At 39.6% G+C, this 21,981-nt stretch overlaps 1 protein-coding gene across 3 annotated transcripts in view; it reads right to left on the bottom strand.

Annotated features, from left to right (window-relative positions):
* RCBTB2 (regulator of chromosome condensation (RCC1) and BTB (POZ) domain containing protein 2) overlaps positions 1–21,981 on the bottom strand; it is an 84,372-nt gene that overhangs the window by 46,141 nt on the left and 16,250 nt on the right. Inside the window, exons 2-6 of one of the 3 annotated variants that reach the window (XM_006837642.1) lie at positions 16,023–16,121; positions 13,387–13,484; positions 13,001–13,065; positions 6,006–6,161; positions 5,429–5,579 (exon numbers count right to left, since the gene is read on the bottom strand). In XM_006837642.1, the coding sequence (XP_006837705.1) occupies positions 5,429–5,579; positions 6,006–6,161; positions 13,001–13,042 (349 nt within the window). In that variant the 5' untranslated portion in view covers positions 13,043–13,065; positions 13,387–13,484; positions 16,023–16,121. The remainder of the gene's footprint in view (positions 1–5,428; positions 5,580–6,005; positions 6,162–13,000; positions 13,066–13,386; positions 13,485–16,022; positions 16,122–21,981) is intronic. The other 2 variants (XM_006837643.1, XM_006837644.1) reach the window with 2 other exon arrangements.

Here is a 21,981-nt window from a genome sequence, read left to right on the forward strand (position 1 = left end):
AATCATCCAACAGTACCATTAATTTCACATGCAAGTACATTTTGTGGAAGATAATTAAAAAACGGTACATTGACAGAAAACTGCCAGAAATTCAAGCTGGATTCAAAAGAGCACATGGAACTAGGGATTTCATTGCTGACATCAGATGGATCTTGGTTGAAAACAGAAAATACCAAAATAATGTTTACTTGTGCTTTATTGACTATGACTATCGACTAAGGCTTTCAACTGTGTGGATCATGACAAGCTATAGATAACATTACAAAGAATGAGTATCCTAATTGTGTTCATGACAACCCTGTACCTAGACCAAAAGGCAATGGTTTGAGCAGAACCAGGGAATACTGAATGGTTTAAAATCAGGAAAGGTGTGCACCAGGATTGTATTCTTTCACTATATTCATTCAGTCTGTACACTTATTCGAGAAGCTGGATTATTTGAAGAATAAAATTAGGATTGGAGGAAGACTCATTAACAACCTGAGACATGCAGATAATACAATCTTGCTTACTGAAAGTGAAGAAGACTAAAAATACTTACTGATGAAGATCAGAGACTTCAGTATAGATTGCACCTCAATGTAAAGGAAAAGATCTTCACACTTGACCAATAAATAACATCATGATAAATGGAGAAAAGATTGAAGCAGTCAAGAAGTCAAGCAACACACTGCATTAGGCAAATCTGCTGCAAAAGATCTCTTTGAAGTGTTAAAGAGCAAAAATATCAGTTGAGGACTATGATGCAACTGACCCAAGCCATGGTGTTTTCAGTAGCCTCATATGCCTGTGAAAGTTGGAAAATTATTAAGGAAGACCATAGAAGAACGGATACAGTTGCATTACGGCTTTGGAAAATAATATTGAAAGTACCCTGGACTACACAAGAACAAATCAATCTGTCTCGGTAGAAGTAAAACTAGAATGTGCTTTAGAAGCCAGGATGGCGAGATTTCATCTCTCATACTTTGGATATGCGATCAGGAAGGATCAATCCCTGGAGAAGAGTATTATGCTTGGTAAAGTGGAGGGTCAGTAATAAAGAAGAAGACCCCTAAGAAGACAGACTGGAACACTGGCAGCAGCAACAGAGTCAGGTGAAACAATTTTGACAATGGCGCAGGAATGGGCAGAACAAAAGCTCTGTTGTGCAGAGGACAGCTGTAGGTTGGAGTCGACTCAGCAACACCTTACAACAGCAATCACAAATAAGCAAAAAAAAGTTGTAAGTCTTCAATAGGACCAGAAGCTAAAGGAACAGGCTGAGAATGAATCAACTTTTAGTTCTGGTTGGTCATATTTCTTTTGAGGTTTTGGTATTCTGGGGCAGGGGCTTTTATAAACAGGTAAGGTTAAATGCCAACAGAGTGACTCCTGTGTCAACTGAAAATTGGCAAGCATGCCATTCATAAATAGTTTCTCCTTGCGGATTAATAGCCACCGGAGGTACAGTTCCTAGTTTCTCCCTGGAGCACCTTCTTTCTAAATCAGATTGTAGGACTGTTTTAAGGAGGGCTGAGGACCTCTGGTGTGGTGCTGTAGATCTACTGAGTCCCTGAAGGTGGCTCTTAGTCTCCTTTATACTATGAACCACAAGGTCAGCAGTTCAAACCCACCAGCTGCTCCTCAGAAACCCTATACAGGGTCACTATAAATTGGTATAGACCTAAAGGCACTTACAAACAATAACTGCCTTTGAGTTGTGGTGTTGGAGAAGAATACTGAAAGTGCCATGGACTGCCAAAAGAACCAATAGATCTGTTTTGGAAGAAGTGCAACCAGAGTGCTCCTTGGAGGCCAAGATGGCTAGGCTTCCTCTCTCATACTTTGGACACATTGTCCAGAGAGAACAGTCGCTGGAGAAGGATGTCATGCTGGGTAAGGTGGAGGGTCAGAGAAAAAGAGGAAGACCCCCAATGAGATGAATCAGCCAGGTGACATCATTGATGGCATCAAGTGTGGCGGTGGTAGTGAGGTTGGCCCAGGATCGGACATTGTTTTGTTCTGCTGTGCATAGGGTCGCTATGAGTTGGTTCCGACTCGATGGCACCTGACAACAACAACATTTTTAAACTTACAGCATTCATGTTTCCAATAGCAAGGTTTTTTTACAATAGTGACAAATCTATGTCTTTGTGTTACTGGAAGATTTAGTATTTTTCTTGTGAATTTTGTGTTTTATTTTATTGTTAAGTGCCATCAAATAGGCTCTGACTCATAGCGAGCCTGTATAGGACTTCCAAGGAATCGCTGACCTTGTGATTCAAACTGACCTTGCAGTCCAGTGCTTTATCCCACAGTGTCACACCAGGACTCCTTTCTTTTGATTGGAAGAGTCTACTTGGTGTAACTGAAGCGTCTATGACTTAATAGCCTGAGAAGCTTTTCAGCTTCAAGATACAATAAGAGCTGTCTCCCAATCTAATCAATATCATTTTACTGAGACTGAGCTCTCAGGTTTAAGACAAGAGATGAAAATACCACTGAAAGCTCTAGTCAAGTGTAGTCAAATAAATCCAGAGTATCTGAAAAACTACTATTATCAACTAAACCTGATCATAATAAACACTTTCATCTTTATTTTGCTGACAAGAGTGAATTTTAGGTGAACCAATTAATGGAATTTTAGGTGAACCAATTAAAGGCTTCTGGTACAGCTTCTTGCAATTTTTCACTCAAGATCAGAAAGTCTTTCAATACTTCAGAGTCCATTTTATCAATATTTAAGGCTAAATGTCCTTGGGGAGGCCAGGCTGGTAGGTTTCAACAAGGATTTAAAATGCTTCAGAAAATGTGTAATGATCCTCACAAAATTTAGGAAAAATTTTCACAATGCTATGTAATTCTGAGTGTGTCCTCATGGCAAAAATGATACATGGGGAATATTAGGCATCAGTGCTGGGGTAAATTTTAAAGGGCAGGTGAGGCAAGGACTTATTCTCTGTTGGTTTGTTTTTGTTTTTTTTTTAGATTAAGGGAACGTTTAGATAAAGTGTTATCAGAAGAGTAGGAGCAGCCAGCAGGGGAGCAGAAACAGTGGAAGTTGGCTTTAGACACTGTAATTCTTTATTCGGCTTAGTCAATTTAGAGGTAGTGTCCTGCAAGGAAGCAATTTTATTGTCATGATGTCTTTTAAAGGCTTCAATATAGGCATGCCACTTGTCATTGTTGTTGTTAAGTGCCATCTAGTTGATTCTGACTCATAGCAACCCTGTATAGTATTTCTGAGTAATGGCTGGTAGGTTTGAACTGCTGACCTTGCAGTTAGCAGTCCAGTGCTTATCATACAGCACCATACCAGGAATGTTGCTGTTTAGTGCCATCAAGTCAGTTCTGACTCATAGCAACCTACACCACAGCAGGGCTCCAGGACTAGGACTATTTAATCCATGAACCTCGGTTCTTTAATTTACTGTGCAGACAAGTTAAATTTGAGAGATAAAAAAAACCTTCAAGGTAGTCACTGATTTTCCAAATTGTATTGAGTGAGCTCATGCCAGACACAGGCAAGAAGTGAACTGATAAGGACCATAATACTTATTCCCGTACTGAACAGAAGTCGGTGAAGTAGCTCTAAATCTCCGTTACACATGGCACTCTCCTTTTATGACAGTTACAGGAAAACAAACTTTACTTGCAAGAACAAAAACAAATCCATAGCAAAACCCAAAGCGTTATCAGCACAATGAAGTGGAGCTCAGACACAAGAGGTTTTTTACCTTAAACGATTCCTGAGACATCACGGAAGTGGAGAGCCAAAAGTGGCTCAGCAAATGCCAGGCCCACATCCGGATGCCCTGGAATCGTCTAAGATGATGTACCTTTGAAGTTCCAGGGCTAGCACCAGAAATGCCAAAGAAGAAAATCTCATCCTCTGTTAGGGGTGAAAGAAACGGTGTTTTATTGAGGAATAATACAGCTTGAACTAGGTAGTGCTAAGTAAAAATACAAAGCACTCTAAGGTCTCTATTGAGGTAGACATTGTTGTGCATTGTTTTGTTGTTAGGTGCCATCGAGTTGCCACTGACTCATAGAGACCTTATACACAGCAGAACGAAACACTGCCCGATCCTGGGCCAACCTCACTACTGTTGCCACGCTTGAGTCCATCGATGCTGCCACTTGGTCAATCCATCTCGTTGGGGGTCTTCCTCTTTTTCTCTGACCCTTCACCTTACCAAACATGATATCCTTCTCCAGTGACTGGTCCCTCCTGACACTATGTCCGAAGTATGAGAGATGAAGAATTGGTGATTTTTGTGCACAGAGACCAAGAATAGGGATTAATGATTGATTTCCTGTCTTCTTTAGAGTTCTTTGAAATATAAAAGTTGACCATCTGGTTGGGGAAAGTAAGTTTTACCCTCTAGGTGAATGGTGCCTGCCAGTTCAGTTAAACACAGTGTTCCAAGGAACAAACTATTTCCATCCTGACACATTCTTCCCAGAAACAAGCTGTTTATATCCTGACCTTTTGCCTCCTGGGAATGTATGTTGACCCTCCTGCCAATTCTGTCCTGAGATAAGTACCTTCATGTTTAAAAAGTTCCATCTGCATCCATACTATACCACAGTCATGGCACAACATGTCCACAACACAATCTGTAAAACAGGACGTTGTGTTTCAGATGTTGTGCAAACACCATATTATATACAGGCAGCCCAGGATGATGAACAAGTTGTTTCTACGTCTGTCTTTAAATCAAATTTGTAAGTAAGTCAGAAGAGTTAGGTACAGTTCACAGCAAATATCAGCCAGTCCAATATTTGTCATATAGTATAGTGTACCTTTCTATGCATAAAAAAATTAAGATAATACTTCAAGATACATGGAAATATCTTTAACACAAACATATCGTCATAATAATAATAATGTCACAAAGTAGTGTCTGTTTGTTATTAGGAATCATTGTGTGCACCTCCAATTTTTAATGTAATAGGTTTTATGGGGGCTGGGACCATGGATATATTATGTGGTAGGATGCTGTCCAAATGAAAATTAGGCAGCACATGACTAATAAAAACTACAGTTAACCATCATTGCTTAGCATGAGAATCACAGGATGTTAAGATTTCAAAGGAAATCTCGGAGTTCAAAAGGGAGACCAGACAAAGTCCAGAGTGAGTTAAGAGTTCTAATGAAAAGTAATTTACTTACAAAGCATAAACAGAAGGGTTTGTTGTGTTTATGGCTTGTCATGCACACATCTAAACTGACTATCACTAGATTCCATCTGCTACATTATCTTACTATGATATGCAGATACGTTCTTATTTCACTTGGTCCATAGCAGAGTTGAGTGCCAAAGGCAGAGCCAGTACCTCTGACTCAATCAAAAGGCATCGTCTCAGTTTAAGGGGAGGTCCTAGCCTTGCTTCTCAACAAACAACCCAGGCACTAAACTCCTCTGCTATGCTCCTAAGTTACCTGTGGTAGCAAGGACTATATGTGGGCCGCTCCCATAGCTGAGGCAGGCTATTTTTTTGCCACTTAGAGAGTCCAATTTCCGAGGTTTGATGGTGCTCTGGACATCACCTATCCCAAGGCAGCCGCAGCAGTTTGTTCCAAGCACAAAAATCTGTGAGAAAAGTCACTGTTGGTTAACCCAGTTCTATTTTGGACAGAGCTATAAACTACATTAAGGAGCTCTGGTAGTGTAGTGGTTACGAATCGGGCTGCAAACCGCAAGGTCAGCAGTTCGAAACTACCAGCTGTTCCGTGGGAGAAAGATGAGGCTTTCTGCTCCTTTATCATAAAGATTTACAGCCTCGGAAACCTTGTACAGGGTTGCTATGAGTCGGAACCAACTCCACAGAACACAACAACAATAAACTACATTAAAACAGGCATTATTTTCCTTAAGCAAAACAGCTTTGGTATAAAATAAGCAACTGATCTATGTTCCATGCTCTTTTTACCTTAATTACTTACTTTCCCCAAATTCTTCAGTTAGTAAATCCATTACTAAAAATGTGGGTAGCTGAAGTGTTTCCTCTAAAATTACCTCATCATTTATGGTGCTGTATAAAACTTCATTGCCAGCACTGCCAAAGACACAAGCCTGACGAATTAACTGCAGTTCTTCCTCAGAGCAAAGGGAAAAAATTGGCCATTTTCCCACATCTAACATCTTCAAAGATGACAGAGTTGCCTTTACTGGCTGAAAAGGAAAAAGAAAATTATTGAGAAATAATTGAGTACATTTTCTTTGCTCCTTTCAATTTGCAGAAGAGGGTTTATTAACAGCGTTTCGGGAGGAACAAGCTGCATCTCTCTCTGTCTGAGAGGCCTCTCACAGAGGTAGGAATTGCCTCAGTACCGTCTCCAGCACAGGGATCACACTTCAGTCTTGCTCTCATAGTAACTAGTACCAGATGCCCTGGGTGGAATCAGATCTCATCCTCAAGGACACAGGAGCCTCCCAAGTCAGAACTTTGAGGAGCTAAATGTCTAGCAAGTGCTTTAAATGTTGGGGTTGTCTAAAATGTAGTTCTGAAAGAGTGGTTATAAATGCTGGGGGGAAAGAAGACCGCTATTTCATCTGCAATTAAGTCTTAATTGTAGGCAATCTATTAAAAGAGAAATCAAAGACCAAAACAAAAGCAAGTTCTTGGAAAAGAGCAATATTGAAGATGACACCAAGAAAATGGACAACAGTCTACGTTGCTGGGCAAATTTGACCTGACCTTTGGTTTGAGCTGTTGGTTTCCCCACCTCCACTCAGGCCTGGATCATGGTATTAGCAGTTCCACATGAGTGTTATGGATTGAATTGTGTCCCCCTAAAACACTGAATTCCCTATACTTGTGGATATAATAGAATCTAATGAAATAGAATCACCTTCCATCCTGCAGTCTAATGGAATGAAATGAGTCAGCTGAGGTCATATGAGTTGAAAACTAATCATGTCTGAGTTATAAAAAGAGCAGAACCAACTCAGATACACACAACACACAAACAGAAATATCCAAAACCAAACTCACTGCTCTCATCAATTCTGACTCATAACAACCCTTTAGAAAACAGCAGAACTGCCCCATAGGGCTTCCAAGGTGGGACACCCTTACAAAAGCAGATTGCCTTAGTTTTTTTCGTTGAGGAGAAGATGGGTTCAAATCGACAACCTCTTTTTTTTTTTTTTTTTTTGCTTAGCAGTAGAGTGCTTTAACCACTTTGTCAGGAGGGCTCCTTATGCACACACAGGGGTAAGACATACAGTAGTCTACAAGCAAGGGAACCACAGAATGTCTGGGACTACCCATCTACAAATCTACAAAGAAGAAATCCACATGATCAAGACTTGGATTTTAGCCCCCAGAACTCTGAGAAAATAAATTCCTGTTCTTTCAAAGTTACTCACTTGGGGTATTTCATTACAACACTTTTAATTTATAAATTGTAATTTTTTGAAACGTTTTACATATATTTGTTGTTGTTAAGTGCTGTCAAGTTGGTTCCAACTCATAGTAACCCTCTATAGCGTTTCTGAGGAGCAGTTGGCAAGTTTGAACTTCCAAAATGAGAAAAATAAGTAATATAATAATCTACACCTCACTTTCCCTGTCCAAGCAGATTTTTGGATTTCCACGTGGTTTCATGGGTGACTAGAATTGGGTTGTAAATTTCAACCAGCTCCTACACATTTGTTTCCAAATCATCAGTTCTGAACTTTGTTCTTTGGCCCTGGAATTCCAATTCCTATGTTTCCTTAAAAAAATGCCAAGAGAATACTAGTGGACATTTAGTAAGTGTCAGATTTCAAAGATATTAAATTAGGACAAAATCACAATTTAAAGGGGAAAAGATACAAAACAGCCTAGAGACAACGGAAATGTGAACACATGGCTGCCGGAGATTACACATCAAAAAGCCACTCTTTAAATCTGTGGGCACCATTTCATAGGCAACTGGTGACTTGATTTCCAAAATTCAGTGGTTTATAAACTTTGCTGATATACAGTATCTTTTCCACAGAGGAAAAAACACATCTCTCTCTGCCCAATACCCTCAGGAGATGATGTGTAAGGGATTTACAGCACCTGTAGGTGTCTCAGTCAGTACAGCCACTCTGAAAAGCAGCAGCATGTCTGTGGGAAAGGGAGTCAGCTGACTCTGGGTCCAACTCTAAAGGAAGGGACTGGCTGGGCAAAGCCTGGTGTGGGCAACTGGGGAAAAAATGCTATAAAGGGAAGAAATCCTGGTAGTATGTTATTAAGATTATGTTACTATCTCAAAACCTACTACACAGTCACAGTGGTCAAAACAGCCTGGTACTGGTACAACAGAAGACACACCGACCAATGGAACAGAACTGAGAACCCATAAATAATCCACATGGTCAGCTGATCACTGACAAAGGGCCAAAACACTTTAAATGGGAAGAGATAGTTTCTTCAACTAGTGCTGGCAAAACTGGAAATCCACTTGCAGAAGAATGAATCAAGACCCATACTTCACACCATATGCAAAAAAATGAACTCAATATGGATTAAAGACCTAAATGGAAAATCTAGAACTGTATAAAGAGCATCAGTGAAAGACCAGGGAGGGACAATTGCTCTTCTACTTGGCATAAGTACCCTATCAAACATAACTGACAACACAAAAACAGCAAAAGATAAAACAGGTGACTGGTACCTTCTAAAAATGAGACAGCTGTGTGCATCAAAAGACTTCACCAAGACAGTCAAAATAGAAGCCACAGACTAGGAAAAAAATTTTGTCAATAACATATCAGACATGGGACTAATTTCTAAAATTTATAGAAACCTTCAACACCTCAACAAGAAAAAGACAAATAATCCAATTTAAAAATGGGCAAAGGACAAAAACATTTCACCAAAGGCATTTAGGCAGTCAACAAACATAAGAAGAAATGCTTATGATCACTAGTCATTGCTGTTAAGTGCCATCGAGTTGGCTGGAATCAGAATGACCCTGTCTGGGGTTTCCAACGAGTGACTGGTAGGCTTGAACCACTGACCTTACAGTTCAAACTGACCTTGCAGTCCAGTGCATTATCCTGCAGTGCCATACCAGGGCTCTATCACTATTGTTATTAAGTGCCGTTGAGTCAGTTCCGACCCATAGCAACCCTATATAGGGCTATTGAGGAGCCACTGATGGGCTTGAACCATTGGCAGTTCAAACTGACTTTCAAGTCCAGTGCATTAACTCACAGCACCACACCAGGACTCCATTGTTATTGTTGTTAAGTGCTGTCGAGTTGGGTCCGACCCATAGCGACTCTATATAGGATTTCCAAGGAGTGGCTGGTGAGCTTGAACTGCTGACCTTGCAGTTCAAACAGACTTTGCAGTTCAGCGCATTAGCCCACAGCACTACACCAGGACTCCAGGACTCCATTCAAGAGATGTAAATCAAAACACCAATGAGTGATGCCTGAAATGGAGGCAGAGACGATGACGTGGAGAGATGGAGCAGCTGGGGACTTTAGACACAGAGAGGGAGAGGGGTTGTGTGCTGATGACTTGGGGGCAGGCTTGTAGGGTATACCCTTTGGCTAGTTGATGATGCATGGAGGGGACTGTAACCATGGCAATGAAACTATATACAATAGGAAGAATGTAAAACTAATGTTCTCCCATGTAAACTATTACATAATTCACAATAAAACCAAAAAAAAACCACAAAAAAACAATGAAGTATCATCTCACCCCAGCATTAATAGCAAAGTTATTTAAAAAAAAAAGAAAACAACAAATGCTACTGAAAGTAAAGAGACTGGGATCCTCCTACACTGCTGGCGAAACTGGAAAATGGCACGGCGAGCCCTCAAAAAGTTGGAAATATTAATACCATATGACCCAGTACTCCCTCTACTTGGTATATATCCACAAAGTACTCCCTCTACTTGGTATATATCCACAAGAAATAAGAGCTGAGAAACAAATAGATATATATGTACCCATGTTCACCACAGCACCATTCACAATAGCAGAAAGATGGAGACAGCCTAAATGTCCATCAATGGAAGAATGGCTAAACAAACTTTGGTATATATACACAACGGAATACTACATAACAGTGAAGAATAATGATGAAGCTGTGATATACCTCATAACATGGATGAACATGGATGACACTTCGTTGAGTGAAATTTGTCACAAAAGGACAAATACTGCAAGAGATCATTATTGTAAAAAGTCAAGAAAAGGTTCTCATGTTAAAAGAAACATTCTTTGATGAGGGGGTAAGGGAGAGTCCCCACTGAATAGTTTTTCTCTTTTCCAGATGGATCTGGTGAAAGGGGATGGGGAAGGATACTGATAGGATTTTATGACTCAATTGTGAGTAATTGTTATCAGGACCAATTGCGATTATCACAACAGTAAATGTATTAGAAGTATAACTAAAATTGGGGAGTAGTTCATCTTCCATTTAAGGAACAAAGGACCCTAGGACCATCAAGAGGGAAGAGCCTAAGTGGAGTGTGAGATCCTAATCAGAATAGTGGTGACTGCAGAGATGATGGCTGAGGTGATGACATAGAAAGATAGAACAGCTAAGGACTCTGGGCCCATGGACTGAGAAAGGCTGTGTGCCTGTGGGCAGGAGGCTGGCTTGCAAAACGTTTCCTTTGAATATTTAAATTAAACTACTTTTTTTGTTTTGTTTTGTATGTGTACAAAAAGAAAAAAGGAATAGAGTTAAATACTGTTAACTGATGGCACATGGAGGGGATTGTAATCATTGCAATGAAACAAAGTATGATGTGTTGAATGTAAAACTGATAATCTGCCCTGTAAACCTTGGCTCAATTCATTGTTGTTAAGTGTTGTCAAGTCAATTCTGACTCACAATAACCCTATAAAGGATTTCTGAGGAGTGGCTGGTAGACTTGAACTTACAACGTTGTGGGTACCCATCCAGTGCTTATCCTATAATGCCACACCATGACTCTGGCTAGAGGGGAGACTGGTGTTAACTTGGGTGAGGGGATCTGCTGAGCCAGTTTAACTTCAGACAGGGAGGTCAGATAAGAAAGAAGGTTATGGCAACTTTTTGAAGAGATTCCAAAGGAGTTATCTGATAGATTTTCTTGAAGGACACAAGACAATTATGGAATTTTTTTTAGAAAGAAGATTTAAGAAAAGTTGAAAACTGCCTTAGTGAAAAAAAGGCCAAGAACATTGTGCCACATAATTTTCTTTCCATCATAACAATGCACCTGCTCATTCTTCACAGGTAGCAAGTTCCTACAAGAATTTCTTTGGGAAACCTTACCTGATCCACCCTACATCCCTGATCTTATCCTTTCAGATTTCTTTTTGTTTCCCCCAATTCAAAGAATATTTAAAAGGAACAAAATCTGAGTCCCTCAATGATGTTTAAATTGCTATTTTGAAGTGGTATAAATCAAAAAGTGCAGAATTCTTTGGGGGTTACTTACAGAGATGGAGACACTACTTTCAAGAATGTATGGACCTAGTTGGGGGGTATGTTAAGAAACAATAACTTCACATTTGATATTTTTGTTTAATCACAGTTTCTATGATTTCATAGAAATTCTTTTTGACTTAATCCTTATACGAAGACTCTTATAGATGATGACACTTCACGTAATTCTAAACAACTTTCACAATTCAATTTAAAATATAATATGTGTATGCATAATCAAAGGAGCTCTGGTGGTATAGTGGTTACAAGTTGGGCTGCTAACCTCAAGGTCAGTAGTTTGAAGCTACCAGCCATTCCACAGGAGAATGAAGAGATTTTTTGTTCTTGTAGAGATTTATAGCCTCGAAAACCCTATACAGAGTCACTATGAGTTAGAACTGACTCCACAGCACACCACCACCAAACAATCAAATATGCATGTTGGGACTCCTAAAAAGATATATTTTCTTTTAAAAAAAAAAATCAATACTTCTCCAATATAACACCTTGCATGTAATAAAGTAACTTCATTACTAATTCTATGAATCCTTTCTTTCATGATACAAAATCTGTTTGGGGTAACAAGAGGAATTAAAAAAGAAAAATTTCTAAGAATCTCAAGTTATATACATTACTTTTATAAACTACTTTTAGACTTTTCTAGATGAGCTGACAAAGAGCTCTGGTAGCACAGTGGTTACAAATCAGGCTGCTAACCTCAAGGTTGGCAGTTTGAAACTACCAGCTTGTTCCGCAGGAGAAAGATGAGGCTTTCTGCTCCCCTAAAGATGTATAGCCTCGGAAACCTTGTGCAGGGTCACTATGAGTCTGAACCAATTCCACGGTACTCCAACAACAACAGATGAGCTGACAAGAGAACATCTCAGGCCAACAAACTTTATAGCAGTTTACTTTCAGAAACTTTACCATCTTTGAATGCCAATATTGGCTTTGTATCATTGCTGACATTTTTTATTACATTTTGTCCTTATTAAAATGAGTAGAAAATAGAAAATGAAAGTTAACAGTGGCAACAAATAACAAGCTATTAATGGTGATGAGCAGATACTTTGTTTTCCCCCCATAACATCTGAATATTATAGCCACCTAGTATAAGTCTTGTCTGATTGATGTTAAAGTTTCACAGCTTTCTGCATGCATGATTGTTTCTGTTCTGTCTTGATTTTATTAGATTTACAAAGAACATTTATGATGAATTGAGAACATAGGAAACATATTTTAAATATTTTTTAATCTTTGAGAAGAGAGTCTTTTTTGTAACCTACTGTTTCTTATAAATATTGTTCAACTCAGACTCTTTGGCAGAAAAGTATTACCTATGAAACAAGCTGGTTTCCAACAAGCTCAAATATCATCTTCTTTGGAAATTCTTTTGATCCCTCAGATAATACCAATGGCTCCCTGTGGGGGACCTTTAATATTCTAGAGAGCCACAATAATTATCTGTTGGCATCCAAGTCCCTAGACCGTGGGTCCCTCAAAGATAGACAATGTGTCATTCATCTTCCTTTCAGGTGACCACTAGATGTTTGATGACGTCTCATGCACCAGAAAACACACGCCTTCATTGTTTCTAACCTTGCCACTTTCTCCACAGAAAAGAGGAAGTTCTTCTTCCATATGGACTTAGTCCTGTGCAGTCCCTGAAGAAAAAAAGATGTGGTAAAATCAGATCCCATGTGTCAGATGAGACTAGGAATGTCAAAATCACTTTACTTTTAATTACAGAGAGAATAAGCTAAGCTCAAATATGGAGAAGCAAAAATAAAGGAAGCAACCTGTAGGCATGGGAGTTTACAGCTACAAAAGGTATTCAAATTGATCTGACGCTATCCTATACCCAATTATGGGAATGCTCCTGCTGAGGTCTGGAAAAGTCACCCTAGGATAATTATAAGTTATTATATCTAAAAGGAAATGAGTAGAGCTGGCTTCCTATAAAACATGAAAAATACATTTTAGACCTTGGCCAACTTTTCCCTTGGACTGCAAAGTTCCAAATCACTGTGAAGTGTAGATTGATCAATTCTCAGCTCCACTCAAGAGTGTATGATTTGCTAAGCTGGAAAAGGAAAGGGGAAAAAAAAAAGGAATGAATGAAAAAAATGAATGAATATAATTTTATTATCATGGGTTATAACAAAAAATAATCTGAAATAACCATCACTATATAGCAAAAGCACTGACTTTTCTTGCCTTGATAATGAGCTTCGCAATCACTACTTTGTACCATATAGATAATCAGTATGTTTGGACTCGAATGTTACACAGTTAGGTATCTCATCACTAAAATGAAATAAATAAAATACTCTCTCTCCCCAAATTAGAAAGGTTATGAAAACTGAGTTTGTTAATTTTTCGAATTTAATAGGTTGGGACCTATTTATTAAAACATAATCCATATTTTAAATACTAACATCAAAACATTTTATTTGACATTGTTTACAAGAGTTAGTCTTAGACAAAAACAACAGTCAAAAGTAAGTTGAGTCATAACAATGCTCCTTATCAAACATCAATGTTTTGTATTTATCAATGTTTCAAGTGTCCTGGAGGATATTGATAAATATCTTTTCCCTCAGCTGTAAAAAGGTCTCTGTACTTTGGATGTGTCAGGAGGGATCAGTCGCTAGAGAAAAACAACATGCTTGGTAAAGAGGAGTTGTTGTTGTTAGGTGCTATCAAGTTGGTACTGACCCAGTGATCCTATGCACAACAGAACAAAACACTGCCTGGTCCTGGGCTAACCTCATAATCGTTGCTATGCTTGAGCCCACGAATGCTGCCACTTTGCTAATCCCATCTCATTGGGGGTCTTCCTCTTTTTCTCTGACCCTCCAACTTCTCCAGCGACTTGTCCCTCCTGACAGTATGTCCAAAGTATGAGAGACAAAGTCTGGCAATCCTGGCTTCCAAGGAGCACTCTGGCTGCACTTCTTCTAACACAGATCTACTGGTTCTTTTGGCAGCCCATGGCACTTTCAATATTCTCCTCCAACACCATAACTCAAATGCATCAATTCTACTACTTCTTCCTTATTCACTGCCCAGCTTTCACATGCATATAAGGTTATTGAAAATGCCATGGCTTGGGTCAGGCACACCTTAGTCCACAAGCTGACATCTTTGCTCTTCAACACTTTAAAAAGATCCTGTGCAGCAGATTTATTGGTAAAGAGGAGGGGTCAACGAAAAAGAGGAAGATCGCCAACAAGATGGACTGACACAGTGGCAACAATAGGCTCAAATATAACACTTGTGAGGATGGCACAGGACAGGGCATGTTCTGTTCTGTTCTATTGTGTATAGGGGTCACTATATATGAGTTGGAACCAGCACAAGGACACCTAACAACAACAAAAAGGTCTCAGAATATAAGGATGATACATACAGAATCATTACAGCCCTTAAAATGTGGTAATCCAGCAAATAATTGTTTTTTAAAGGAACACTTGTAAATGTATACAACTTGATCTGCTTGCTAATCGGGAAAGGTGTCTTACCATATTTAGAGAATATATAACCGCTCATTCATTCTCTGTTCTGTTTTAGCAGATTTGTTGAAATCCTACTTAGTCTCTACAACTCAGCAGGACTGTTACTGAGCTCCAGGTCAATGCAGCTCCTGATTACACATGGGACCTGGGCCACTCCTTTTCTTTACTTCCATGGCACTTCTTTTTTACTTTTTTACTTACTTCACTTATGGCACTTTCCATATTCTGACTCTGCAGCAGTGGTTCCTATATGGTCTGTCCTCTTTACTAATTTGCAAGCTCTTTAATAAAGGGGACCAGAATTTGTTCATCGTTGCAACCACTACAGCGCATGGTTCATAGTAGAACACAATGTATTCGTTGAAAGCACCCTTAACAATACAGCTTTTTGCAAATTGGAGCCTGCTGATACTGAGGATTTCTTTCTTTTGCTTTTTCATATCCACCCATAGTTTACTGGATAAAAAGTAAGAAGTAAGGAGAGTGGTTGGTGGTGTTACTGTTAGGTGTCATCGAGTTGGGAAAAAGACAAATAAAGAACAGAAAGAAAAGGGATCCAAACAGAGATGTGAGTGCCTTTCAGTGAACTTCAGGCCACTTCTGTTCCCAGTACAAGGGTGGAACATGGCAAGGGTTGTGAGGCAGGTGCAAGACCTCAACATTCCAGTCCATGTCATCCCCCAAGCTATTAATAGTAGTATATCAATATGTACTTTAAAAAAATACCTACATATACACAAAAAATCCCACATTTTTGGTATGATCAATATATTTTAAAGAATAAGAGCAACAATAATAACAGTTATAATAAAAATTATGCTGTGTAAATACATTAGTGTTTTACACAGTATATATTTTCACATTACTCATTTAATGTTTATAAATGTCTATATAAAACTGGTATATCATTGCCTTCATTTGATGGATTGTTTCAATAATCTGACCTGTGGTTGCCAGGCAATTTGGATCAGAGCCAGTATATGAACTCAGGACTATGACAAAGCCCTGGTTCTTGTAGAGATATTCTCATTTATCCTTAATGTACACTCCTAACAGGTTCAGTTTATACTGGTTGGGAAGGTTCCCTCAAAGAGTGACTGTACCTGATTATTTTACATTTCTGATGCCAAATACTCAGTCTTCTTTAATCTGGTTCCTTCCAGATTCTCGTCAAGTTGTCTTGTAGAGCAAGCTTAATGGGACTGAAAATATAAATGCATACACAAATTCCATGATTAGAGAAAAACAGAGAAGTAAAGAAATAATCAAATCTTGTAGCTTTAATGAGTCATCAGCAAGGAATACAACCTTTAAAACTGTACCACTTGCATTTATTGTTTTAAAAAGTCAGCAGTAGAGATCATCAATTATTTTAAAAATTATAACTTTTTAACTTTGTACATTATATTTTGTAAGTTTCAGAAGAGGGTTTGAAATATCTGGGCACTGAAACATATGAAAGAACACAAAAGAAAGAAAGATCAAATCTAGAATATTTCAACATAGAAAATGCAAGGGAAGCTAGCTGGAATGTGAAAAAAAAAAAAACTTTAGGAGAAAACATTAAAAACATCTTTATGACTTCAAGGGAGGTGGCGTTGTTTTCTTTTTTTAAAATGAGACACAAAAACATAAACCACAATGAAAATATTAATAAATTTTACTACATTAAAACTTAAAATGTTGGCATAAAAAAATACACACTAAACAAAGGGGTAAGACAAACCACAGAATGGGAAAAGATATTTACAACAGATAGCTGGCAAAGGATTAGCATCCAGAATACATTAAGAATGGACACAAATGAGTAAGAAAAAGATAAACAACTTAGTTAAGAAGTGAGCAAAGAGTTGACTTCCAGAAAGACGGTGGACTAGGTAGATGCCCCGTATGGACCCCATAATACTAAGTAAGATACAGGAGACAAAATAACACAGGCACAGATGAAAATTCTGTCACCCTGAACTTCAGAAGTAAAAAGGTTAGAGAGGGGGATGGAGTACTTGCTGGGAAGAGAGACCAAGTAGGGACAGTGAGAGGGAGACTGACTGGTGAATGGCTCCCACCATCTTGGGAGCCACTGTGGCAGTGGAGGGAGGCTTGGCATTTGCACGAGTGTTGGAAAAGTTTCAAGTTCTTCTTTTCCCCCACGCTCCCATGGTGACCAGATGTGTGGGCAGTTCCCAGCCTCATCCACCCGCAGTGCAGACCCTGCTCTCTGGGAGTTTAGAGTTGCATGCTGTCATGCCAGTGTGAGCTCAGGGCTGGCTGTACTGCTTTGTTGTGCTGCTTTGGTGCCTGGATTCACGTGGGCTTGGCTACAGGCCTGAAAAACCTACAGAGCCAACAGACCAGTACTTCAACCTGCCTCCAGCTTCCATCAAAGGCCCTCATGAACTATTTTCAGATTGAGTGCCTGGAAACCAGCTCCATCAAAGGCCCCCATGAACTACTTCTGGACTGAGTGCCCTGAACATTGAGCTCCAAGGTCAACAGGAACTTCAATTAGGGTCAAGAACTCTGCTGCCACTTCTCTTTCACAACCACCTTATAAGTTCTTGAATTACAGGAGCCCCCCCAGAGATTTCTCTTTTCTGGATCCAACAATTGCACTGCTTGTTTTTACAAATAAAACCACTTCACAATGCTCCGGAGACAACAGACAATTTTAGCTGACACACACACACACACACACACACACACACACACACACACAGTGAGAACGTCTCAAATAACCAAGATGCAGAGCCAGAAGACCTTTCTGAGGAAGAAAAGGTATAGAACTAACTGAAAAAGAATTCAAATGAATGATAAATAGGTACCTTCAAAGGACTGATAAAAAGATCAAGAAAAGCAAGGAGAACACAAAAAAAACTTTAGAAGAATTCAGGAAAACACTACAAGAACAGACAAAATAAATTGCAAATTTTGAAATAATACAAAACCTGCAATTAGAAGACCAAAAGACTAATACTAAGATCTCAGAAACTGACAATACATTGAAAGGGCAAAGGAGTAGATACAAAGCAATGAAGACCAAATTAGTGAGCTCCGTAGGATAAGCACAGGACCGAGAACTACGAAGTCAGGGATTTGAATTCACCAGTTGTTCTGCAGGAAAAACACGAGGTTTTCTGTTCTCTCCAATATTTAAAGCCTTGGATACCCTATACAAGGTCGCTATGAGTTAGAAACAGCTTGATGATGGCACACAACACGACAACAGTGTCTGAGGAGACCAGCAGATAGTTTACAGTGTCAGTGTGTTTGTGAACTCCAGAGCAAGTAAAGGCCAATGGGGCAATAATGGTTTCTAACTCTATGCTTAGCTGAGTCATTAGATTCGTCTTTGATAGCTCTTTTTTTTAAGTGTCATCCTTGGAAACCCTATATAGAGTCACTGTGGTTTGGAACTGACTTGACAGCACTTAACAACAGCAATATGAGAGTCCTGGTGTGGTTTTATAGGATAAGCACTAGATTAAAAGGTCAGTTTGAACCTCAAGGTCAGCAGTTCAAATTCACCAGCCACTCTTCGGAAACGCTATACAGGGTCACTCCTGAGTCAGAACAGACTCAACAGCACTTACCAACAATAGCATGTCATATTTAACATAAAATAATAAAACGTGATCTCAATTGCCACTTGCAAAACAGGTGAAGTTAGCAGACCTAAATGAGATGTCATAAGCCAATGACAAATAACAGATACTTACACAGCTGCTTACTTAAAAAATAGGCCAATTTTAAATAGGGCCAAATTTGAAAACAAAACCATAATTTTGGTATTCCCAAAAGGAAATGGTATTACCACATGTTTATGATAATCAGCCAATGATTGTGAAACAGGACACTTTCTGAAGTAAGTGGCTCTTTCTGAACCGCTAGTAAAAAGGTTTCTAAATTTCCCCCAGAATGATGAGGCAGATCTTCAGTCTAACTCAAACTGCATAGAATTGGAAGAGATTACTGGTGCACATCAATGTCTGTCTTTTCTGCCACAAACAGCAAAAGTGTCACTTTCGAATATGAAAAATAATCAACATAAACTATGCAAACACTTTCAAGCTGGTAGACTACCTAGAAAGAACTGGTAGTTGAGAGTCATTTATAAATTCACTTGAAATTTATATCCTCAGAAATGCATTTCAGTTTTTTTTAAATGCTAACATGCCTGTCAAATAAAAGATTCATGCTCAAATACCTTTGCCTCATAAGGTAAACCTGCCTTCAACATGATCTTCTTGGCCTTGGTTCATTTCTATTTAGAATCTGTGTTGTTCAGTATCATATTGTTGTTGTTGCTCTGTGCAGTCCAGTTGGTTCCACCTCATAGTGATCCTGTACGGGTTTCCGAGAAGTGGCTGGTGGGTTTGAACTGCTGACCTTGCAGCTAGCAGTCCAGTGCTTATCCTATAGCACCACACCAGGACTCCAACTCAGCATTATATAGAACATATTATGATGTAGTCACAATTTATCATTGACTTACATGCTGTTACGCACTGGTCCTTGTGAGTTCAAAAGAGGAAGATGCATAATAGATAGTAGCTCAGGTCAAAGAAGCAAGGCTGAAGATGCAACAAGACACATAGTATACTCCAATGTCTGATCAATACTTAAACATACCATTATGGCTTACATTTCCTGGAGACTTTCAAGTTATTAAGACAAGATCACCATGTGAACTAGATACAAGCTCCTTCCATAGAGTGACAGGTAAGAGGATCCTATTAGTATTCTAATGCAGGGCACTATGTATATCCATGTCATGGTAATAAGCGATCTGCTCCTTTGCAGGAGATAGCTCCATGTAACCCGATTTTTAGCCTTGAACAGGAGCCCCTGATGCCACTCTGCCACCCTGATAACTACCTCCTGGTCTCAATCTCCCTTCCCTGGACACTTCTTACTTGTAGTAATTGAACTCCTGTAAAACCTAGACAGTAGCAGGATTTCAGGGGCATTTAAAATTCATTTTAGTAGTGTGATAAAACCAAAATTGCATATGACAATTTCCTAAAGGCATAAGAAAATTACTTGGATTCCCTGGAGTCCTGGTGTGGCGCTGTGGGTTAATGCGCCAGACTGCAAAACCATTTGAACTGCAAGGTCAGTGGTTCAAGCTCACTAGGTGCTCCTCAGAAACCCTATACAGGGTCACTATGGGTTGGAATCGACTTGACAGCACTCAACAACAACAACAACATATATAGTTCTAGATTAATACACAGTTTTTAATTTAGGAACGTTAAGTGTTTGGAATCTATAAAATCATCCCTCTCATCACTCTCTTCCTCTAAACCTCCTTTAATTATGGGCTGAAATTTGACACGGCTGGTCTGGTTTATTACAAAAGCTTTAAAAAACCAAACCCCCACTGCCATCAAGTTGATTCTGATTCATAGTGAGACTGGAAAGGCTTTCGGAAGCTGTAAGTCTTTACAGGAGCAGAGAGCCTCATTTTCTCTTATGGAGCAGATGGATGGTGGATTTAAACTGCCCACCTTACAGATGGCAATCCAGTGCTCTTCCTACAGTGCCACTGGGGCCCCTAAAGTATCTTCTTGTTGTCGTTTAGTGCCATCAAGTCGGTTCCAACCCATAGCGACCATATACAGGATTTCCGAGGAGTGACTGGTGAGCTTGAACCGCTGACCTTGCAGTTCAAACAGCTTTGCAGTTTGGCGCATTAATCCACATCCCCTAAAATCTCTAAGAAAGTGTAATTTAATACCTTAAAGCATGGAGTGCAAAACTTGGAAACAATCAGTAATTGGAAAATGTGGCCTTGGTTACTGAAATAACACCAGAGATTGCATGATAGAATTCTGCAAAAATCTGTTAACAGATTCATTGCAGATAACTTTTTTATGGATTCTGGTGTGGCATTGTGGATCAGCACTGGACTGCGAACCACAAGGTCGGCAGTTCAAACCCAGCAGCTCCTCCTTGGAAACCCTAGACAGGGTAGCTATGAGTCGGAACTGACTTGATGGCACTTAATAACAGCATACACATGGACCTCACTAGATGGAACACACAGAATGAAACTGACTACATCAGTGGATGAAATAATGGAAAAGCTTAATATCATCAGTCAGAATAAGGCCAGAGGCTGACTGTGGCACAGACTACCAATTGCTCAAACGCAAGTTCAAGTTGAAGCTGAAAAGTGGGACAGAAGTAAATGATGCAAACACAACCTTGGAACAACAGGGCTCAGGAATACAGAAAATGAGGCATGGTGTGAATGGGTAAGAGGGGAAATAATGTTAAGATGCTTGGCTGCCTTTTGAATCTTGGTTTCCCTTACCTACTATCGTAAAATAGACTCTTAAGGTGGAGAGAAAGGATTAGCCAGAAAAATCACCATAGAAATCTTGTAAGTCGGTCTTCAGCCTGTAACTAATTGGAATACCTTAAAGGGAGCTACAACTTGCCCAGTGAAGGAGGCTTCCTGAGGAGCATTTGCATTGCATAAGACCATAGGTGGAATCCTGAATCCCATCCAGAATCATCTGAAGTGGGAAATTTCCACTTGAAAGGACAAGTAGACCAGCCTTGAATGGCTAGAAGAATAGAAGATCCTTCATAAAAGAAAGACGGGCAGGAAAAATCAAAAACAGTAACAGCAGTCCAATTGACTACTAGGAGAACAAGCAACTTGTTCACCAGGGAGCCATCAAGGGGTCGGGTCCCTTCAGAGCAAACCCCCTTCTAAGACTAAGACTCAAGGGGGATACACAAACAGGCATGTGGTCTTGCTGCTGACTACGTGGGTCACCGATAAGGGGAATTGGGGAAAACAGCAATGAAGTTGTGAGCTAAGTCCAACTACATTCAATAGACTTCTGTCAACCTGGGTTGAGACATGGTTGGCCAGCAGTATGGTGAGGCCTAGGGACTCCTGGGCCCAGGGACAGGGACAGGGCCACAGAGGACTAGAGCAAAGACTGAAACGTCAAGCTGATATGAAGTGAGGGGAGATGCACAAGAACACCCATACTTGCAGATAGTATCCATTTGACTTAGCTTCAATGGCTGGATGAATAAAAGTTG

Source organism: Chrysochloris asiatica, unplaced genomic scaffold (assembly GCF_000296735.1).
Source record: "Chrysochloris asiatica unplaced genomic scaffold, ChrAsi1.0 scaffold00022, whole genome shotgun sequence".
NCBI lineage: Eukaryota > Metazoa > Chordata > Mammalia > Afrosoricida > Chrysochloridae > Chrysochloris > Chrysochloris asiatica.